The 22,680-nt window shown below is 33.7% G+C and overlaps 4 protein-coding genes and 1 pseudogene across 5 annotated transcripts; 2 read left to right on the forward strand and 3 right to left on the reverse strand.

Moving 5' to 3' along the window:
• The first annotated feature begins 333 nt into the window (after positions 1-333).
• On the forward strand, positions 334-1,672 carry LOC113871293 (probable carbohydrate esterase At4g34215). The gene is made up of 2 exons (XM_027508317.1): positions 334-1,026; positions 1,236-1,672. The coding sequence occupies exons 1-2, from the start codon at positions 397-399 to the stop codon at positions 1,428-1,430; spliced, it is 825 nt and encodes a 274-aa protein (XP_027364118.1). The 5' UTR covers positions 334-396; the 3' UTR covers positions 1,431-1,672.
• Positions 1,673-5,870: 4,198 nt separating this feature from the next.
• On the forward strand, positions 5,871-9,195 carry LOC113870748 (D-3-phosphoglycerate dehydrogenase 1, chloroplastic). The gene is made up of 5 exons (XM_027507192.1): positions 5,871-6,521; positions 6,966-7,342; positions 7,455-7,565; positions 7,659-7,754; positions 8,263-9,195. The coding sequence occupies exons 1-5, from the start codon at positions 5,990-5,992 to the stop codon at positions 8,932-8,934; spliced, it is 1,788 nt and encodes a 595-aa protein (XP_027362993.1). The 5' UTR covers positions 5,871-5,989; the 3' UTR covers positions 8,935-9,195.
• On the reverse strand, positions 9,183-11,967 carry LOC113870750 (annotated as a pseudogene).
• A 1,179-nt stretch (positions 11,968-13,146) lies between these two features.
• Positions 13,147-14,426, reverse strand: LOC113871873 (triacylglycerol lipase 1-like). Its single transcript, XM_027508966.1, has 5 exons — positions 14,286-14,426; positions 14,083-14,205; positions 13,826-13,972; positions 13,340-13,426; positions 13,147-13,248 (listed from the first exon to the last, which is right to left on the reverse strand). Exons 1-5 carry the CDS (start codon positions 14,424-14,426, stop codon positions 13,147-13,149), a joined length of 600 nt encoding a protein of 199 aa, XP_027364767.1.
• Positions 14,427-16,299: 1,873 nt separating this feature from the next.
• Positions 16,300-21,946, reverse strand: LOC113870749 (sodium/proton antiporter 2-like). Of its 2 annotated transcripts, XM_027507193.1 has the most exons (10): positions 21,655-21,946; positions 21,012-21,188; positions 20,764-20,892; positions 19,495-19,671; positions 18,995-19,101; positions 18,465-18,585; positions 17,924-17,985; positions 17,511-17,813; positions 16,798-17,092; positions 16,300-16,711 (listed from the first exon to the last, which is right to left on the reverse strand). In XM_027507193.1, the coding sequence occupies exons 1-10, from the start codon at positions 21,901-21,903 to the stop codon at positions 16,592-16,594; spliced, it is 1,740 nt and encodes a 579-aa protein (XP_027362994.1). In that variant the 5' UTR covers positions 21,904-21,946; the 3' UTR covers positions 16,300-16,591. The 2 variants fall into 2 exon arrangements, with proteins under 2 accessions (XP_027362994.1, XP_027362995.1); XM_027507194.1 differs by lacking the exon at positions 20,764-20,892 and having other exon boundaries at positions 16,409-16,711.
• Positions 21,947-22,680: the final 734 nt, after the last annotated feature.

Consider the following 22,680-nt stretch of genomic DNA (forward strand, 5'->3'; position numbering starts at 1 on the left):
GAATTTTGCCAATATAGCAGTCACGATAAAGAGATAATATTTTCTTACACATAAAAAAAATTATTACTATTAATTTTATATTAATAAATAATAAAATCAGTAATTTAATTAAAAAAACTTTAATACTTTTTAATCTTTAAAATATCATATATCTCAAATAAATAAAAGATAAACAGTTGACTCAAAATTTGAAAATAGATAAGAAAATGTGCAGCATTAGAAAATCAAATAAGAACATAAAATTTTGTTTTATTTATTATTTATATAAAAAAATTTATTGAATTTTATCTACTGTATTAGTTCGATTGTAAAGAATCTAATTAAAATATATTAGTTAAAAATTACATTGTTAGTACAACCGCTCTACGAATATTAAAATGCTTAAATAAACAACGGATGTATGTGCTAGGCCACCATAGCCCCTTTCTGTTGCTGCAAGTGGAAGCCATGGAATCGGAAACCAACACAGATCCAAACCACAACACCCCAAAACCCAAAACGCAAATATTTATACTATCGGGCCAAAGCAACATGGCCGGTCGTGGCGGAGTTATCAAGAATCCCCACCACACCCCTAACCAGTACTGGGACGGCGTCGTTCCGCCGGAGTGCCGTCCCCATCCGTCCATCCTTCGGCTCACAGCCACTCTCCAATGGGAACCTGCACACGAACCCCTCCACGCCGATATTGACACCAAAAAAGCCTGCGGCGTCGGTCCCGGCATGTCCTTTGCAAACGCGCTGCGACGGAGCGTGGTCGGAGAGTTGAGACTTGTCCCCTGTGCCGTGGGCGGCACCGCCGTAAAGGAGTGGGCGCGTGGGCAGGAATTGTACGAAAACATGGTGAAGAGAGCTAAAGAAAGCGTGAAGGGCGACGACCATTGCGAGATCAAAGCGTTGCTTTGGTACCAAGGAGAAAGCGACACGTCGAGTGAACATGATGCTGAGGTTTACAAGGTCAACATGGAAACCCTCATCCACAATGTTCGAGAAGACCTCAATTTGCCTTCTCTTCCCGTTATTCAGGTTTCGAAGATTATTAAGTTATTTTTTTATTTAGGAAAAATGATAATTTTACACAATAAATTTATACAATTTAATTTAAATAGGAGGGGAGGAAAACAAAAAGTTATAATATGATGGATATTTATTTATTTGGAGCCAAAACAAAAAACCTTAAAAATGTTAGCAACTAAACTATGAGGATGTGATTGTTTACCGTGTATGATATGTAGGTTGCACTGGCCTCAGGGTCCGAGTATATGGAGAAAGTGAGAGAAGCACAAAAAGGGATTGATATTCCGAAGGTGATTTGCGTGGATGCCAAGGGATTGCAATTGAAGGAAGATAATCTTCACCTAACCACCGAGGCTCAAGTTCAATTGGGGCACATGCTGGCTGAGGCCTATCTTACCCATTTTGATGCTTGAACTATTTGGCAAAAGTCTCCAATTTCAAGCCACTGTTTTCAAGGTTCAATTCTGATTTTTATTTATCCTCTTGCTTCATATAGAGCTTTTTGGAAATTGTATGGAAAAAATGTGGTGTGCAACATCACTTGCTGGTTTTGAGTACTTTTTTTGGGTCGCTGCTGACGGTGGCAAAATGAATTAAGTATTCTTACAGAGTTTAGCATTTTTAACCAGTATTCTTGCGGAAGAGGGTTCAAATTCCAGATACAAAGTATGAATCATAATCAGGAATCTCAAAACATCAAACTAAGAGCATGTTTGGATTTTATTATAAAAGTAAACTAGAATATTGCAACAGAACTAACAAACCTCCCCCCACCAAACTGTCACCAAGACAACATTTGGTAGTAAGTGCAAAACATGATAAGTTAGAGTATTTCAAGCATTTCATCATATATTTTATACAACTAAAGAACAGTTTCTTATGTATTTATACGTGTGAAAAGCCAAAACTTATAATCTTTTCAAATCAGGATACAAATCAAATGTCTCAAAATATTCAAGAAATATTGTTGGAATAAGACATCGTACATTTCTTCTGATATAGTTGAGATTCTTGGTACAATAATGACAGGAAAGAATGAAAATAAAATGAAAAACAATCACCTGCCGCCGTCGTCCATACTGTCTGCTTCTGATAGGATTTTTCCTCGACGCACCGTTTTTTTTTTTATCCTGTTGCATATTAAAACAGCAAACTTGTTAATTAAATTGCACTGATCTGTATTTTACATCAAAATATATGAGCATTACCTGCAACCAGTATTTGATCACAGATCCCTTGTTCCTAAAATATTTATTTTATAGAATGTTACATATTTATCTACGTAGTTCATATTTTTTTGGTAGTGTACCTTATATGTGTCCTTGAGAGTTTCCTTAAACCGGGAAATGGTATAAATGGATCACTTAAGGAATAAACATTTGTGTTTATTTATTTATTAATCAACGATTCTTAAATAATGTAAGACACTGCTTTTAAAAAATGAGACTCAGAGAAATAAAGTCTTTACTGTTTTAGACAAATTACCATAAAATAAAAATAAAAAACCGTTTGATGTTATAATTGAATTGCATGTTGTAATAATATTAAAAGATTTGTTTTCTCAATAGATTGTCATTGTAGTTCAATGTTTATATGATAATCACCAACGTTTTTAATCAAGAATAAATATTTTCACTAATTACTCATACACACTCGAAAGAGAGATAAAAGTAACTATTTTAAAGAGTAATACACAACACCAACAGAACTTGGCTCAAGTGGTAGATGCCTAAGTCGTTTAAGCACATCAATTGGGGTTCTAATTTTTGCCATGCGTACGTAAAATGTTTTGTTGGGTGAGATTCTATTTGCTCTGATAATCTCTCTTCCTTGAAAGAAAATAATCTTTATAGCATTTTGCCAGAGGTTATCCTTTATATACAAAGAAAAATAATAATAAATTAAAAACAAAAGGAGAAAAAATTACCCCTGGTGTAGTAATCTTTGGTTATGGTTAGGATTTGGTCGTTTTCAGAAGGAAAAGGATTGGATGAAGGGTATCTAAAAAAAATCAAAATAAGGGTAGACTCTGTGTGTGAGCAAGCAGATTTTTCCTTTGGTCCACGAGAGCAACCTGAATTTGAAAGAGTTAAATGGTAAATTGAAAAAGAAGATGACTCGTCAACTTCAATTCTATCTAAGCCAACAGAGGGAAGATTTAGCAATCAGCAAGTGGGAAAAAGAGTGAGGAGCAAACTTGGATATCAAGAGCAAGAAATCTGTTAAATGGAATAGTAGTATGACTGAAAGAATACTTTGCTAAGCTCTTTGGAACTCAAGATAATGTGTTGTGTAGATAAAAATAATAAATAGGGAAGTAAAAGAACAGAGATAAGATTAATGCGTAAAAAAATGCTTAAGAAAATTTATACATGACATAAATTATTTATATATTAAAATGAAACATTTATTTAAAATAATTATAATATTTTATTGATTTAAATCATTAGCTAATCAAAATTATTATAATAGATGTTAATTAATTAATTGAAATATTTATTTTGATTAGTTTGTATAATATTAAATTTATAGCCAAAAATATTTAGTTTACATTAATAAACTTTTCTTTTATATAAAATAATAATATAAAAAAATTTAAAAATCAACGCACCAACCAAAGCTCAAAAATAAAATAAAAGGGTACCAACCCTCATAGACGAATATACCAGATACTTGATTCATCATTAAGATTGTCAAATCTGACTCGTTGGATTGAAATAGCTCGGTAGCACCACGCGACAAGGAGAGCGTCGTATTCTGTTGGTCGATTTTTTATTTATTTATTTTTCTTTTGGCGAGGGGTTAATATCAATTTGACAAACTTCACCAACCATCGCTCAAAACTCAAAAGGTGGTTGAAAAACAAATAAAAACTTCTTGGCTTTTCGCTCTATTTCAAAAAATCTGTAAGTAATTTTCGTATCACAATCGAGGAGTAAGGTTAATAATTTATTTTTTATGTATTATTTGAATTTTTATTTTTTATTTAGATCAAATGAAAATGATTGTGTACCCCACCAAGTAAACTCTAAACTGACCTAAAAAACACATTACGATCAGTGAAACAGATAAATGTGAAATAGTTGTTAATTTACTCCTTATAATTTATAAATCATGCGTGACTTTTTAATTTTTAATACGATAAAATCAAAATAAGAACATTTTATGAGACTTTGGTAAACAAAGTGAATCAAATCTTGGGTAAAAGAGACCATTTTCTTTTTGTGTGATTTCACTGATTTGCAATTGCATGGTTTTATTATTACTATGAGTGTGTCAACCAAACCAATAGGGCACATACCAAATCACCAAAAGACTTAAATTATTCCAGAATGTTTAATGTTACCTTTTATTGATTTATTTTTCCAATAAAAATAAAGATTAGAACTTCTAAATAATAATTTTTTTAATTAAAAGCAATAAAAATATAAATAGTGATGATAAATATTTCTTATTTTCTATTAATACATGTTTGAAATAGAATTTAAAATTAAAAATACTTTGATTTTAACTTATATGTTTAAAAATATCAAAACTTTGAAAAAAAAATATTACAAATATTTTCATCATCCGTCAAGACATTAGATATGTGAGTTTTGTTTGGATTTGGATTCCCTCGTGTTCGATTTCGAACATGACGGTCATGTTTGCATATTTTTTAATATTCGCTTAAGCGAGTAAAAATTTCGCTTAAGCGAAAGTTAAAAAACATGCGAACATGTCATGTTCGAAATCGAACATGAGAGGATCCTGGTCAGTTTTGTTTATACATTATTCATTTCACTTATTTTTATTTAACGTGAAACTCACGCTAACACTTAAAGAAAACTATTTTAAAAATATAACTATAACTTTATTAAAAAAAATAATTCCTTTTCTAGAATGTTAAGAAACTGTCAATTTTAACAGATTCGTATTTTGGAATCAGATAATGTTCGATTTTTAAAAAAATGTCTCTTATTTTTTATTTTACTAAAATTTTCAAAGCATGGTAATAAAGTTATCACAAGTGAAAAAAAATACGTATTTTTAAGAAATAAATGCATGATTAAAAGATAATATAACTTGATGAAAATTTTTATTTGTATATAATATTTATCAGGTTCATTAATAATACGACGAATGGAAAGCATTTTGTTTAAGTTTTCAAATTGCCATTTAATAAAATAACAACATTATACTTAAAGTATTTAATTATTGCACATTAAAGAAAATTACCTGATAGTTGTAATTAATTTTATTTTTGAATTATAAATATAACATTTACACTTTATTATTATTAATCATTGCAAGTTTTATGGTAAATAATAAAAATATTTTTAAAAAATTACAAATTTATTTTTTATTCTAATTAAATAATAATAAATAATTTAAAAACACTATATATATATATGTATTATTTTTTTTATTCAATTTAATTCAGATTCGACTAGATCGATATTTTACCGTGGTGAGTAAAAATATTTTTTTCATATATAAAAATAAAGATAATATATATATATATATATATATATATATATAATTAAAAAGTATCATGACAAAATTTTGTTATAATTTTATAATATTTTTTAATAAAATTTATTATTTGAAATGATTTAAGTTTAACTTAAAAATTTAAAATTAATGATAATCATAAATTTATTTCTATTCTTAAAAATAATTATTATTAGCAGAATTGAATTGATGTATAATTAAAAAATAATAAATAATTATTATAACTCGACCTTTAGCGCACTTATCCGATTGTACTTGGCATATTGAACAAGAGCGCGTGGAATTGGTACCAACCCCGAGGGCTGCCTACCTCTAACTCTAATAAATAGTATATAATAGACATTTTTCTATAATATAATATAACAAGAAGAGAAAGAGAAAACCCATTCATAAACCCTATCATTATAAACCCCCCAACTCCCACTAACTCTACATATTCATTCACTCACTCTCCCGCAAACAACGCACCAAATTGTGGATGGCCACCGCTACTTCTCAATCGCTTCGATTCCCTTCTGCTTCGCTCTCTCTCTCTTCTAAGCTTCCTCTATCCTCCGTCTTCTCCGTGTCCCTGCGCCCTCGCCGTCGCACTTCCCGCTCTCTCGTAGTTCTTGTTTCCGCCGGCCTCGACGCCAAGCCCACCGTTCTCGTTGCCGAGAAGCTCGGAGAAGCAGGCCTTAAGCTCCTCAAAGACTTCGCCAACGTCGATTGCTCCTACAATCTCAGTCCTGAGGAGCTATGCACCAAGATCTCGCTCTGCGACGCGCTCATCGTGCGTAGTGGTACCAAGGTTTCGCGCGAGGTATTTGAGTCCTCCGGCGGGAGACTCAAGGTCGTTGGTAGAGCCGGAGTCGGAATCGATAATGTGGATCTGGCCGCCGCCACCGAGCATGGATGCTTGGTCGTCAATGCTCCCACCGCTAACACCGTCGCCGCCGCCGAGCACGGGATCGCGCTCTTGGCTGCCATGGCGAGGAACGTCGCTCAGGCCGATGCGTCTGTTAAAGCGGGTGAGTTTCTCTTTCGAGAACATTTCATCTAGCTGGACATCATTTAGATTTAGATCCTGTTATTGTATTATGCTTGGTTTGAAGCGTTTTATGAATAATTTGAATTATGTGTTTTTCTACAAACTACACTAATGTTTTTTGAGTCTTTTTGTTTGGCTTCACGTGCTTTTATTGTATATGCTGTATTGAAATGCCTGAAGGGAACGTTACTGTAGGCATCTACTATTTGTGAAGCCGAATTTTGTATTAAATATTTCCTGCTAAAAGGATGTGATTTCGTGTGACTGATAGATCTTTTCATTTTTAATGTATGGGATGAGGCTATGGAATATTCTTTGGATGCTGTGTTTCTTATAATCTTTTATGGGCGTATTCGTGTTATGAATTCTGTTTCTAGTTACTAGGGTCAATTAATTTCATGCTGCTTGATTTACTCTTGTCCAGGGAAATGGCAGAGGAATAAGTACGTTGGAGTGTCCCTGGTTGGGAAGACACTTGCTGTGCTGGGATTTGGGAAGGTTGGTTCTGAAGTTGCTCGCCGTGCCAAGGGGCTTGGTATGAATGTCATTGCACATGACCCTTATGCTCCAGCAGATCGTGCTCGAGCTATTGGCGTGGAGCTTTTGAGCTTTGAAGAGGCCATTGGCACTGCTGATTTCATCTCTTTGCACATGCCACTCACGCCTGCCACATCAAAGATGCTCAATGACGAGACTTTTGCAAAGATGAAAAAAGGAGTTCGCATAGTTAATGTTGCTCGTGGAGGGGTCATTGATGAGGATGCACTTGTTAGGGCACTGGATTCTGGAATTGTGGCTCAGGTTTTTGCCTTCTTATGTTTGGAAGCACTAATAATTCACTCTAGAGGAAAGCAAATAATTTGGTTTCTTCTTACCAAAGAAATAATGATTGTGTTGTGTTTCACTGTTTCAGGCAGCTCTTGATGTTTTCACAGAGGAACCACCCCCAAAAGACAGCAAGTTGATTCAGCACGAGCAAGTAACTGCAACACCTCATCTTGGTGCCAGTACCATGGAAGCTCAGGTAAGCTTCGTAGAGAATTTGGTTATGACTGTGAGCACTACCTTTTATTCCTTTGTTACTATTGTTTTTTAACCTCTGAAAAATGATGACCAGGAAGGTGTGGCTATTGAAATAGCAGAAGCTGTTGTTGGGGCACTGAAAGGGGAGCTTGCTGCTACTGCAGTCAATGCACCAATGGTTCCCTCAGAGGTACTAGAAAATAATTCATCTATATCCCCTTCCTTTTTCATCATGAATATTGTTTCACGATATTGCCTTTACTCTTCCCCTTATCCGTATCCTTTTCTTTATAAATAAGTAACCCAACTTTGTGCTACAGATGTTTGGCTTGAGAAAATCATTGTTTACATTCATTAACATCATGTATAACTAGATTCAAATATTGTAGACAGTGCCTATTTTCTTAAATTATTAATTTTAACTGTTATTTTCTCTAATGATTAAAAATAAATAAATGGAAAAGTTTGGTTCGAAAAATCTGTAATAATAATTCAGGTTACAGGGAACTCACTGAATTAGTGTCATTCATTGATATCTCATCGAATTTGAAATTCTGCAGTTCATTTAGTGTTCCACTGTTCTAAGCATAAACATGCTGAGCACATCATTATATAGCATGATTTGTGAATTAAACTTAGTTTACAAAACTGGTGATGGAAATGGCCAAGTTTAAGATCTATTTCCTTTGTAACTGCAGGTGTTAACTGAATTAAAACCATTTGTTGATCTTGCTGAGAAACTGGGTAGGCTGGCTGTCCAGCTGGTGGCAGGAGGAAGTGGTGTAAAAACAGTAAAGGTCACTTATGCTTCCTCTAGGGCCCCTGATGATCTTGACACTCGCCTTCTTCGTGCCATGATAACAAAGGGTCTGATCGAGCCCATATCCAGTGTTTTTGTGAACCTGGTTAATGCTGATTTCACTGCCAAACAAAGAGGGCTTAGGTTTACCGAGGAGAGAGTTATTCTTGATGGTTCCCCTGAGAATCCACTTGAATTCATTCAGGTCCAGATTGCTAATGTGGAATCCCGATTTGCTAGTGCCATATCAGACTCTGGGGAGATCAAGGTTGAGGGTAGGGTGAAAGATGGTGTCCCCCATCTGACGAAGGTTGGCTCTTTTGAAGTTGATGTGAGTTTGGAAGGTAGCATTATACTATGTAGGCAGGTAGATCAACCTGGCATGATCGGAAAGGTTGGGAGTATTTTGGGTCAGGAGAACGTGAATGTCAGCTTCATGAGTGTAGGAAGGATTGCTCCACGCAAGCAAGCTGTAATGGCAATTGGAGTGGACGAACAACCTAGAAAGGAAACTTTAAAGAAGATTGGAGAAATCCCTGCTATTGAAGAGTTTGTCTTCCTGAAGTTGTAAGAGGAAATGGTTGTCTCAGTTTTTTTAAAATGTAATTTGGATTGGGCATGGTTGCCGGATGTGCCCAGTTTTGATGCATCATCATGACAGAGTGTAGCGATAAATTTAGGTCGACTTGGAAAATAACTGACCATGCAATGGATAGTGTGGTTTGATGAGTAATGGTTACTTATCCATTTTGCTTTCTTATTTGAAAATAAAGAGAATAATAAATGTTTGAAGCTTCAAAGAATTACTAATAATATTTTAAATTTTCTCTTGGGAATCATTCAGCTAATTTGTAGAAGAGATTTAGTGCACGTGACAAAGCCCCTTCTTACTTTGATTATGCGAACGTGGCTTTTTCATAGATGAAATTCAAGTTTATACATCGCAGCAAATTCAGCTAGAAAGTGGTCTAGTTATGCTACAACATATGCTCAACATATATGATACTTAAAGGACAAATGGACTAGGAAACATCAGTAAATATACAGTTCTTTTCTACCAGAATCTTAACCTTTAACAACTTACCCAACGAGTTTGACTTGTATGCCTTATTTCGAAACTATGCTGCTTTTGATTCCATGAAAATCGAGTCAAATGAAGTCTGAATTCTTGATTTATGAATCAGGAAGGAAAGGAACAATCACGAGAGCTGGTAGGGAGATGTGAGGTAACGAACTGCTAAATAGGCAGCAACCCCAGCAGCATAACCTGCAAAAGCAAAGCCACTAACCTGCAAAAAGGAGATAAATTACTTCTGTCATGAAATACGCACAAATTTTTTTTGAGATCAATATGTCTACGTGTACAGTAAGAAATACCTTTCGTAAATACCAAAAAAAGTCTTATTTTTCCATCCCCATGAACGAAACTCCTGCAGCTGAGCCAATAATTAACATGGATCCACCAGTACTGGCACAAAATGCAATCAATTGCCAGAACTCAGAATCTTGAGGGAAAGATGAGACATCATACATTCCCATTGTTGCAGCAACCAATGGAACATTGTCTATTACTGCAGATACAAGACCAATAGCGATTGCAATCAATTCACTACTTCGGACATGTGCATCAAGGAAATTTGCTATTTCCCGAAGAATCCCTGCTGCCTCCAGGCTGCCAAACGCGATGGTTAAAATTGATCAAATTACAACCATGTCCACGAGTAATTTGGAAATTTTAAAATATGCCAGGAAAAAACATGTAACGACAATTCAAGCAAAAGAAAAGGCATACCCATCTTATGATAGGAAAATGACATATTTGTTGATGAATTTTATTATTGATTTAAATGCTTCGACACATGGTTACTGTCCAAAGCTTATTGCAGCAGAAAAATTGAAATATATTTTAATTACCTACTAACCGATAATAGAATTCCCAGGAAAAATAGAGCTCCTTGAGTGTCTATCCTTGACAGAGCCTGTGGCACTTCTAGCTTCTGACTTTCAGATTCACCATAATAGATAGCATCAGTGAGGATCCAAAGCACACCAAGTCCAAGCAGCATTTCCATGTATGGAGGTAAACCTGTGAAGGCTCTGAACACTGGAACAAAAATAAAAGCCCCTAAACCCACTGAGAAAATAAGCTGCCCTCGAGGAGCAATCTGTTCAGAGGCCAAGACATCGCGATAAATTTGTTCCTTCCCATTAACTTCACTGAACATAAGAAGATAAAGTAAAAAACTAGCATCAACTTTGTAATATGTTAAGCCTAATCTCAATGTTAAATCAGCTTTTGTGGCTGACTTTTGCACTGTCAGAAGAGTGCCTACCTAGTCAGGGTCATCAGAGCCAATGGAACGGCTAGAGAAATGGCTGAAGGTACAAACAAACTCTGCAAGTAAAGAAAATGCAATAACAACACAGGTTCATTGTGCGTCGTACTGAATTGAATCCAAGTGCTCATGCAATCAAAGTACAGAAACACTTTGACCAAGGATACGTTAGAAGTATGTTGATATATTTTTAATCACAATATCCAAAGAATATTTCAGGACTTGATAAGTGCTAAATTCATTATTCACTATAATTTATCATGTAGTTTCACGCAAAGTTTTCTCACGATCCAAACAGTTACCACATAGTAAGAATTTTCCAAGAGATAACCTTCATTGTTTGCACTGTAGGTATTTGGCCATGTATCCACAGCATAGTAGTGGTAACGCCACCAATAGGAGTCCATGCACCACCAGCATTTGCTGCAATTACAACAACAGCACCGAGAATCCTGTCCATAGAAGTCAAACCTCCAAATTGTTGGACAATACTGAAAACAGCAAACTTAAATGAAAAAGCTAACACCATTTCACGTTCCCTATGAATTATATGTACAAAATTGATTTCTACAAGAAAATTTATCATGATCTCACAAATAAGCATTTGGATTTCGCAAGAGAATAATAAGGCAACAGAGAAACCATGGGTAAACCATTATGCTAAAAGTTAACAACACCGCCCATACTTCCGATACTCTGACGGAGGTACTAATTTCCGCAACAAAGAAACCATGACTATGGTGGATGTCAGGTTGTCTAAAACTGAACCGAGAAAGAATGTGACAAATCCAATCTGCAAATTCAACATTAATTTGTCAATTTCCATTATTGAGGCAGAAAAAAAAATAGTGATGCAAACTACAGTGAAAGCACTTACCACCCAGAGGAGAATGCGTGCGTTTCGGGTCATTATATTGTCTGTAACCAGCTTAAATCCGTGATTAGCGTCAACTATCTCAACAATGGTCATTGTACCAAGTAAAAAAACACACTATTTCACTGACTTCCGCAGATGCACGTGTTAACTCCGAAACAGCTATATCAGTTGATGGAGCCTATACACAATCCATAAAAAAATATTAACAATTAACCGATAATCTTAAAAGTCGAAACACTAAAAGATAAAGTTTTACCCCAATACTCCGAATCACCCATAAGCTTACAGCCGTCAACAGTCCCACTCCGCTTTTATTGAAGGCTAGAGATTCTTCAAATATGATGCTTCCATATCCTATTACAAATAGCAATGCCATAGCAATATCCTACAATGCCATGTCATAATAACTATTATTTAGAGAAGATTTTCCAAATGCGTGTACTTCATTGTGAAGCGTACAGGCCAACATCAGAGTGATTAAAAAGGTATTCTAAGAACTTGGTCAATGGTCATACAGAAGAGGAACCTGAAACTGTTGGTGAGACTTTGTTGAGGCTCAAACAACGAAGAAGTTGGACCTCTGGGCTTATTTTCAGCACGTGCGAATGCATTATGACAGAGCAACGTGGAAGTGGTACCTCTCAAACTGGCTCTGCAAGAAGAGTAGCCAAATAAGGGTGAATACTCAACGTGCGAAGGCCATGCAGTGGAACATGGACAAGTGTGTCCCAATTGAAAACCTAGGCATTTGCGCAGCAACACCACTGGGTGTTCTTTCGCAAGATATTAACAACAGGCCCACTGTAGTTTCATGGGTAGAAGAAGTAACATTTGTTTGTTATTTTTATCCAAGAACTCTGTTTTTGTCGTGTTCTTTGTGCCTCTGACCTGACCATTGTTCAATGCCAATGGTATTATATTAGCTCTATTGTAGTATTAACTTCTGTTAAAAGAAAAGAAAAGAAAGAACGTCAGCAAAATGAGTAGTTTATTAACATGGTTAAATACTAATAGCATAATTTTTATATATTTATATAATATATTATTATTTGTTAAAATGATAAAATTTATATTAAAATTATTAAATTATAATATTTTATTTCTTAGTTAGAGCCTGTTTAGAATTATGTTAGTAACTTTTGTTTAGTAAAAGTTTTTTTTTCCCTTTAGAAGAACTCCATTTTACGTGCCCTGAAAAGGGCGAAATCGTGTTTCAGGTATCCGCTAACGTAGTTTCGAACAGGTATATGACTCACAAACTTGTTTAATGATAAATAGTTAGTAAATATTTTTATTTTTTTCATGTTATTATAAGTATGTTTTGATGTAGGGGTTTGGAGGAAAAGATAAGAGATGGTTCATTTTTCAAATATGAGAAATAAGAAAAAGTAGGAATACATTAAAGAACATATGCAAAAGAAAAATAGAAAAGACGGAAAATTGAAATACCAAAAACCTTTTGGAGTTCAGTCGATGAACGCCCAAAGTAAGAATCATATGAACAAAACCAGTAATCATTTCTCATCCCAAAAACCCACTTTTGCAGTGAGAAGAAATTGAACAAAGTAAGTTATACCGTATCCAAGGAGGGTATTGGAGATAGAAGGGTTGCACCTTCCACCTTTCCGATTATCTCCGAATGTTTGAAGGCAGCAAAAGACAAAATTGTTTCCTACGAAGAATGGGAAGTACATAAAACGTATGCTATAGCGATCTCCAAATAACATGTGAAAAGAATGTCAACTATCAAGAATCACAAATACCTGTGAATGCTCGAGCACAAATAGCTTTGAGTTTGTCACTGAATTAATGTATTTGATCATTTCTGAAAGATCATACAGGGCTAATTCCTGCCAACTCGACCAAAGTTCAACTTAGTCGCACGATTCATATCAGACATGGTGAAAAATATTACAAACTCTAGCTCCAACTATTCCAGCCTTGATAGTAAGGACTAATAAAATGAAAATTTTCAAAGAAAATATTAATTTTTAAATACGAAGATAAGCAATTGATAAGTTTTTATCAAGAAAAAAAGCATTTATTATCTTCGGAATGAAAAGTATAATAAATAAGATATTTTAACAAAAAAATATTATTTTTATAGGTAATTTATACCTTAAAAGGCATCAGCTTCATTCGTTAAATACAAATAAACTAATAAATAAACAAAACTATAATAACTACCACAAGTAGCAGACAGACACCCCATAAATTTTATAACATGAATGATAAAGTAAGCTACAAACCTTATTTTTCTCTAATAAAGATATTGGGACATGACTCCAGCGTGTTCCACGCACGTTTCCTACCCAAACATCAAAACCATGATCTGCAAGTATGAAGCCAAGTGATTTCTGCCGAGTATTTTCAAACCATGCATCGCCAGCCTCATCCTATCAAAGAGTTATATGTCATACACGTTGCAACATATTGTAATGTTGTTAACGCATTTATAGCATTGTGACGAGAAGGAAGAGTAAAAAAGAGGAGAAAATGTGATGACCATGAATAAGCCATGCAGAAACAGAAGCGGAGGACCTCGTTCTCCGTCATTCCCGAGACGAAGGGAAGAAGAAGAAGAAGACACGCGCTGAAGACCCAACAAGGAACCATTCTTCGTTTGAATCTGAAGCAAAGTAACAATAGAAAAGCATATAATTAAAAATACGAAATGCTTAATTTTAAAATATGAAAAAAAGAGAGTACCATATGTTGGGAGCACTGGTAGCTGGCGGAGAGAATGATGTGCTCACACAAACTGTGTTGTGGTTTTGGGTGGTTACCGCCGTCAACGGTGTTTCCCAAAAGTGTGGAGACAGTTATCGCCAACAGCAACAACACCACCATTCTTAATTCTATTCAACTGCGGCAACTCTCAACACTCATATATAGCGCTTCCAGGTTCCACCCATCACCCGAAACGCTCCTCTTGTCGCGCGACTCTCAAGCAAGCATTATCTACTGTGAAGTTAATCCATTTTATATAAATATATATTACATTATTTATTATATTTTTCTTTACCTTTCTTTATCTATTTTAAACCCATAACAAGATATATAAAATAATAATTAACCTAACGAGGAAATGCTCGAGATTGTATGTTAATCACTAAATTTTTTATTCTTTTATGAATTATTAATTTTATAAAATTCTATTTATTGAGAGAAAAATTTTAGTTGTTTTATTTGAAATACTATATATATATATACATTACATATGATATATATATATATATATATATATATACATTACATATGATATTAAATTTGAATAAAAATCAATTTTTTGGTTAAACTGGAAGAATTAATAATTATAAGATTTTATTAAAAATGTATTTATTGAATTTTTATAATTTTAATGTATAATGTGTCCCTTTTTAATAAAAAAATTATAGTTTTTAAATACTTGAAACAACTCTAAAAATTGAGTTTAATAAACTTGTTTTAATAATTCAAATAATAAAACCTACTGCTTTTATATCTGGAAAAAAAATACAAATATAAGATACAAAATGTAAATAAAAAAATGTGTTATTTGAATAGATGCAAAAAGAAAAAAAAATAAAACATTTTTTTATTTAGGTTAATAGAAAAATTAAAGAAATTGCATACAAAATATAATTATAATAGTAAATAAATTAAAAAACATATTTTCTATGTAGCTTTGTATTTTTAATTTTTTTACTATTTTAAAAAATTATTTAACATTAAAATAAACTAAAAATAATCAACTTCCTAGATTGCTGTTCATTTCACAATTCATAAAAAAAAGTTCCGTTCATTCTTTTTTTTCTTATACTAAAAAATAAAATATTGATTGAAACATAATATAAAAAAAAAATTCATAAGATTATGCCTCCTAATTTCTTTCCTCTTAAAATTATTTCATTAAAAGAAACCTTAAATTTCCCATTATCACTTCAAACACACTCGATTCCTTTGGATCCTGCAACCTTATGGGATGAATTTCCATTGCACGTAGTACTTATTTTTGTAGCAATTTTCGAAGTACATTGAGTGGGGAAATTTCATGGAATAACACACGTAATCCTATGAAAATGGTTTTAACCAGCACACTTAAGCACACTTAAGTACCTTAATCCACGCTCACTTCACAGTGAAGGATTCCAGTAATAATTTGTGATTTTTTAAAAAAAAATTATTAAATTTTATAGTTAACCTTTTAACGTAATATTATATAAAACAATTTATTTAATTAAATTACAAATATTAAGTCTCTTAAATTATGTATTAGATATAATAATATAAATATAAAGTTTTATTCATAACAAATTTATGTAATTATGTTTGTCTTTTTATTTTATAATATTATGTGTCGTTTTAAAAAATTATAGTTCTCTCTGTCCTTGCACTTTCGTTTTATTTTTCATCCGAGGTCTTTCCGCCCGCACTTTCGAACGCTACAAATTGTGTATTATTAAAATATTAAATTTTATTAATTTATTTGTTTATAAATTAGTAAATTAGAGAATATTCATTTTAATTAAAAGTTTTACCCTTCTTCCTTTTTACAAATGTAATTTTATCATTATATAACCCTTATTTTTATGTTTTATTTTTTAAAAATATATCATTTGTAATTTTTCTTTTAATTTTTAACATTTTTTTTATTTAAATCACAGGTACTATCAATATGAATGTGTCTGTATAAATAAAAAATTTAGTGAACATGTTTCATACGTTGAATCCACATGATGTAAATATTTTAGGGCACTTTCACTTGAGGTTCCTAAAAAGTATATACAGGGCATATAAAGTAAAAGTAAGAGTATAATAATAATAAATAAAAAAACCATTCAATCTTTCAAGAATAATTAAGATTAGCCAAGATTAACTCCTCTTATAACCTGATATCCTCCCTATATATAACTTGTCTACCAAAATCTTAACCTTCAAAATCTTACACCACAAGTTGACTTGTATACATAACTTTCAAACTATGCTGCTTTTGAAGCCATGAAAATTGAATCAAATGAAGTCTGAATTCTTGATTATGAACCAGAAAGGAAAGGAACCTCTGCTAGAGTTGTTGGTAGAGAAATGTTGAGGTTATGAAAAGCTAAATAGGCAACAATACCAGCAGCATAACCTGCAAAAGCAAAGCCACTAACCTGCACAAGGAAGATAAAGTACTTCTGTTATGAAATAGGCACAAACATTTTATCACATCAATATGTCTGTGAATGGTAGGAAATACCTTTCGTAAGTACCAAAAGAAGTCCACTTTTTCCATCCCCATGAATGCAACTCCTGCAGCTGAGCCAATAATTAACATGGATCCGCCAGTGCCGGCACAAAATGCAATCAATTGCCAAAACTCAGAATCTCGAGGGAAAGAAGCAACATCATACATTCCCATTGTTGCAGCAACCAGTGGAACATTGTCTATTAATGCAGATATGACTCCAATTGCACTTGCAATTAGTTCACTACTATGGACATGTGCATCAAGGTAATTTGCGATTTCCCGAAGAATCCCTGCTGCCTCCAGGCTGCCCAACATGGCCATTAAAGTTGATCAAATACAAGTAGTTAGAATGAGTTTACTTAGGAAATTTTATCTCGTGTCAGAAAAAAATATGTAATCAAAATCCATGCACAAGAGTGCTAAGACTTGAAGCTTATTGAAAGAGATTCTGATTTCAGACAACGAGGTCAATTTCAAATTACAGGAATCAATAGGAAGAGGCATATCCATCTCATAATGGGAAGAGGTAAACAAGGTAATACATCATTTTTCCATAATGACTAGATTTGGTGGGTATCAATCAACCCAAATAAGTCATAGCAAGGCCCCACTACTCAGAGGAACAATGACATTCTTGATGTATTTTATTGATTTAAATGGATGAACACATGGCAGTTCAAAGCTCACTGCAGCAGAAAGATTCGAATGTATTTTCTTGTTACCTGCTAACGGATAATAGAATTCCCAGGAAGAATAGAACTCCTTGAGTGTCTATCCTTGACAAAGCCTGTGGTACTTTTAACTTCTGCCTTTGGGATTCACCATAATGGATAGCATCAGTAAGGATCCAAAGCACACCAAGTCCAAGCAGCATTCCCATGTATGGAGGCAAACCGGTGAGGGCCTTAAACACTGGGACAAAAATTAAAGCTCCCAAACCCACTGAGAAAACAAGCTGTCCCCGAGGAGCAATCTGTTCAGATGCCAAGACATTGGGAGAATTTTGTCCCTTCCCATTAACTTCACTGAACAGAAGAAGAAAAGGTGAAAAACTGAATTGTGATATGTTAAGTTAAATCCACTACTCAAATAAGCCTGTGTGGCTTAACTTTTACAGTGTAAGAAGAGAACCTACCTAGTCAGGGACATCAGAGCCAGTGGAACGGCTAAAGAAATGGCTGAAGGTACAAACAAACTCTGCAAGTAAAGAAAATGCAATTATGGATACTTGTTCATTCTGGGTTGTACTGAGTTGAATCCAAAGTATTCATGCAGTCAAAGATCAGTAACAGAAAGACTTGGCCCAAGGAAATCTTAATTAGAGCCATAAAAATTATATACGAGAAATGCTAGTAAAACACAATTAAGCACAAATTTTCCAACACAAGATTATTGGGTGAAACTCATGTAGGATCTATTAAATAGGGAGCGAGACCCACATGATTTAATGGGTCTCACATGGATTCACCCAATAGTAAAAAAGTGACAAAGAAAAAGCATGGTAAATAGTGTATTACTAGCACTCTTCATTATTTAGTTCTTGTCAGTATGGAAAATAATTTTTCAACAATGTCAGGAATGCTAAATTGATTATTCCATATAATATATTATATAGTTTCACGCATTGCATTATCCTAACAGACGCGTCACACAGGAAGAATTTTCCAACAGATAACCTTCATTGTTTGCACTGTAGATATTTGGCCATGTATCCACAGCATAGTAGTGGTAACATCTCCAATAGGAGTCCACGCACCACCAGCGTTTGCTGCTATTACAACAACAGCTCCAAGAATCCTGTCAATAGGGTTGAAATCAATTTCTTCAAGATTTAATAAGGTGTAGGCAAACCTTCAAATAGTAAGAGTATACAGGAAAGTGCGAACTAAGAATATTCATACACACCTACGAATGTTTACACCATTTTGTATCATCTATGAATGATAAGTTCTAGCACTTGATAAATTAAATTATCAAAATGCATTTCTGGAGGAAAATTTATCAAAGTCTTTCAAATGAGCGTTCAGATCTTAAGATAATTAGAATAGCAAGCAAGAGCAGTGAAATGTAAAATTTCTCTTGGTGAGGACAAAGATATCAAGCTTTAGTAGTCTAATGAATGAAACCTTAGATGATGGTCATATACAATACTCAACACATGGTTAGTCTTTACACTGAAAGTTAACAACATAACAGATGCACGTACTTCCGATACTCTGATGGAGGTACTAATTTCCGCAACAGAGAAACCATGACTATGGTGGACGTCAGGTTGTCAAGAACTGAACTGAGAAAGAACGTGACAAATCCAATCTGAAAATTCAACATTAATTTATCAATTACCATTATTGAGATAAAGAAAATTTGTTCTTTACAGAAGATTAAATTTTTGGGGTTTGGGGAGGAGAATTTGCTCTCTCTTTTTTTATGTCTTTAACTCCTTTAAAATATCAATATTCCTGAGTATTGAATAGTGAAAAGTTTGCAGTCATTGATGCTGAGCCTAAATGGCAATACACTACTTTGTTTAGTAGCTAGCTCTTGAATCTGAGCCCCTTCTATTGTGTGTATCATCCAACCTTGACCATAACTGTAATGTTGAACAACTAAGCCAAATTTCCAAGAAGTCTCAATTTGCAATGAATTTGCTAGGAAGCTTTTTTAGTATGGTCAACAATGCAAAGACAAAGCAGTGATAACACTTACCACCCAGAGGAGAAGGCGTGGGTTTCGGGTTGTAATATTGTCTGTAACCAGCTTAAATCCTTGATGAGCATCAACAATCTCAACAATGGTCATTGCACCAAGCAAGAAAAACACTATTTCACTGACTTCTGCAGATGCATGTGTTAGCTCTGAAACAGCTATATCAGTTGATGGAGCCTGTAGACAATCCATAAAAAGTAAAAACAAATAGCAATGAAAATTCAATTGAAAGAGAGAAATAAACTGACTTCAAAATTAAGACATGAGCGGGGCAGTTGGACATATTGAATTTCAATAAAGAAGAGAGACAATAAGGAGACCGAGGCCACCAATATTTGTTAAGTATCCCAGTGTTGTACCCAGATACTGATAGAAGGGAGATGGTAACTATAGCCTGTAGGGGTCACAAGCAACCTATTTTCCACAATATCATTGGTAAAAAATTACATTTTCTTATTAACCACATATTCTGTGCATTAGTAGTTGTTGAAAAAAATTAATCCACAAATAGAAAACACACAATCTTTGAGCTAACTGTTGTATAGTTCGAATCAAATCAACTTTGGTCCTTGGGTCTTGAAATCCTGTTCAGAGTTTTGTGAATTGTTCAACAAGAAAGTTGATCAAGCACAGGTACAAATAAAAGTTTAGGGGAAGGGAGGTTTTCCTGTTCCAAACCTGGCCTTCTCCTAACCTTTATCGTTTTAAATGAAAATATTTCAAAAGTAGGGGAGGTGGGGGGCAGGGACTACATCAAGTTTATAATGGATGATACATGAAAAACCATTCAAGTTGGAAAGCATATCTATGACCACAAGTTATGATACATGTTTGAAATAAAAAAAAAATCTTCGAAATATGAGACCCTTGTAATGTCAATTCACTCTTGAATTTGTGCCTCAACTTAAGAGATGGGGCTGGTTCAATGGGTACATAGAAATTATCCTTATTCTAATTGTTGTTAGTGCATCCATATTTTTTTTTCTTTTTGCAAAGATGACTAGATGAACAAACCCCAAAAGAAGAAAAAAGTATGTATATGAGTATATGATACTGAATACTTGAGAATCTCTCTTCAATTGTAATTTACAAATATGCAAATGTGAACAGATGTATCAAGTGCATGTCACAGTGAGCTGTATCCTAGACATTGTCATACAAACAGCAACCTAAATTTCAAAAGCAAGACACCGAACACATAAAAGTTCTGACTAATCAAGAATTAACTAATAATCTCTAAAGTCATAACAACAAAAGGTAGACATTTACCCCCACACTCCGTATCACCCACAAGCTTACAGCCATCAACAGTCCCACTCCACTTTTATTGAAGGCTAAAGATTCTTCAAATACAATGCCTGCATATCCTATAACAAATAGCAATGCCATAGCAAGATCCTGCAGTACAATGTTATAATAATTATTGGAACAGAGCAGATTTTGAGATGATTTTCCAAATGTGTGTAATACATTATGAAACGTGAAGTAGTGAAATCAGGTAAGAGGACATGATGGACCTGATTAGCAGCCACCCAAGAATGGTTAATTGCCACTGCCCCGGTTGCAGCTGCTGCAATTATTGCAACAGCCTTGAGCCAATCGGTCTTGGGCTGGTAGTTGTCTTCATACTCCTGTGAACTTTTTTCATCAAGTGAACATAGGGGATCACAAGTTCCAGATTCTGGGGTCAAGTCCTGATGTCAATATCAAAGTGAAGTGCAGTGTGAGCATAGCATATAAGAAGCAGATTATGAAAACCTTGTAGCAGTACTAAAGTGCACTCTTTTCCATGATGCACGCGTTAACTGACTGAATCACCAAAATTAACTCTTCAATTATACACTTAGTTTCCTACTTGAGCTCACTCCACCACCATTTTTTAATTTTTATTTTTACTTTAAAACCAAGTCAACCATTAAAAATTACTGTGGTGAAGTGGAGTTTCCTCCATGATTAAAAATCGACATAAAAATTGTTCAGGTTCAAATATTCAATCACTTTTCTGCAAAGTTTGGATCTTTCATGGATAAGTGAGGTACCCAAGACCGAGATTATGCACCCAACATCAAATATCAAAATTTATACACAAGTAGACCAGAGTAATTAAAAGGGTATTCTAAATTCCAAGAAGTTGGTTAATGGGTCATACGGAAGAAGAACCTGAAACTGTTGCTGGGAACTTTGTTGAGGTTGAAAAGAAGAAGAAGAGGCAGAACCTCTGGCCTTATCTTCAGCACGTGCCAATACATTATGACGAAGTAACGTGGGAGTGGTCGTGAATCTGGTTGTGCAAGAAGTGGAGGCAAAGACGGGTGAGGATTCAACGGTGCAAAGGCCTTGACGGGTAAGACTAGAGTTTTGCAAATGCTGAAACATCGACAAGTGTGTCCCAGTTGAAAACGTAGCCATTAGCGCAATTGTATCCAAAAAAGCCAGTGTGTGATAACAAGGTCAATGTAATTTCATGACGAGAAATAACGTTTGTTTTTCTTCTTTTTTTTTTTAAATCCAAAAACTCTGTTCTTGTCGTGTCCTGGGTGATTCTGACGATGTTCGGTGTCACTTGTATTTTTTTAAAATAATGAAATTTTAAGCAATTAAGCTTTCAATACAAAATATTTATCCTATTTTTATAATTTTAATACAATAAATATATTTATTTTTAATAAAAAATTGTTGTTTTTAAATATGTAAATTCTATTTTAATGATTAACGTTAACAACATTAGTTAACCAAATGAAGATGAGTTGTTAAGAGAGCTAAAATTCACAATAAATGCTAATAACACAAAATTCACATAGTCTATAATATCTTTTTTATTATTAGATAAAATCATAAAATTTATCAAAATAATACTCTCATTTTTTTATTTAAATACCCACATGAATTCACCTAACCATAAATAATATATTTTAAAAGTGTATGATTAGAATTCTCATGTTAATAATAGAAATTATTTTTTAAAGTTATTATTAATAAATAATATAAAATTTTCATATTTAAAATGTTGTAAATTCATGCTTATTATTGAATATAATTAACACAACAGAAAAATAATCATTTTTTGCCTTCGAAAAAATTGTGTGCATTTAAAAAGGGAAGGAATTTTAATGTTATAACAAAAGAAAGGCTACTCTTATAATAAATTTAAACTTTATTTCTAAAATTATAATATGTAGATATTAT

Source organism: Abrus precatorius, unplaced genomic scaffold, assembly GCF_003935025.1.
Source record: "Abrus precatorius isolate BTA unplaced genomic scaffold, Abrus_2018 Scaffold7, whole genome shotgun sequence".
NCBI lineage: Eukaryota > Viridiplantae > Streptophyta > Magnoliopsida > Fabales > Fabaceae > Abrus > Abrus precatorius.

Excerpts from the sequence above, each read along its gene's own strand:
- LOC113870749 (XM_027507193.1), bottom strand. The coding sequence starts at position 21,903 with ATGGCTACGTTTTCAACTGGGACACACTTGTCGATGTTTCAGCATTTG. Across the intron at positions 19,102-19,494 it reads CACGCCTTCTCCTCTGGGTG|ATTGGATTTGTCACGTTCTT; the intron begins GTAAGTGTTATC and ends TTGAATTTTCAG. Across the intron at positions 17,093-17,510 it reads ATTCTATTATCCGTTAGCAG|CCTGGAGGCAGCAGGGATTC; the intron begins GTAACAAGAAAA and ends CATGTTGGGCAG.
- LOC113870748 (XM_027507192.1), top strand. The coding sequence starts at position 5,990 with ATGGCCACCGCTACTTCTCAATCGCTTCGATTCCCTTCTGCTTCGCTC. Across the intron at positions 6,522-6,965 it reads CGATGCGTCTGTTAAAGCGG|GGAAATGGCAGAGGAATAAG; the intron begins GTGAGTTTCTCT and ends ACTCTTGTCCAG. Across the intron at positions 7,566-7,658 it reads CCAGTACCATGGAAGCTCAG|GAAGGTGTGGCTATTGAAAT; the intron begins GTAAGCTTCGTA and ends AATGATGACCAG.
- LOC113871873 (XM_027508966.1), bottom strand. The coding sequence starts at position 14,426 with ATGGTGGTGTTGTTGCTGTTGGCGATAACTGTCTCCACACTTTTGGGA. Across the intron at positions 13,973-14,082 it reads TTCTGCATGGCTTATTCATG|GATGAGGCTGGCGATGCATG; the intron begins GTCATCACATTT and ends ACTCTTTGATAG. Across the intron at positions 13,427-13,825 it reads CTTTATTAGAGAAAAATAAG|GAATTAGCCCTGTATGATCT; the intron begins GTTTGTAGCTTA and ends TCGAGTTGGCAG.
- LOC113871293 (XM_027508317.1), top strand. The coding sequence starts at position 397 with ATGTATGTGCTAGGCCACCATAGCCCCTTTCTGTTGCTGCAAGTGGAA. Across the intron at positions 1,027-1,235 it reads CTTCTCTTCCCGTTATTCAG|GTTGCACTGGCCTCAGGGTC; the intron begins GTTTCGAAGATT and ends TATGATATGTAG.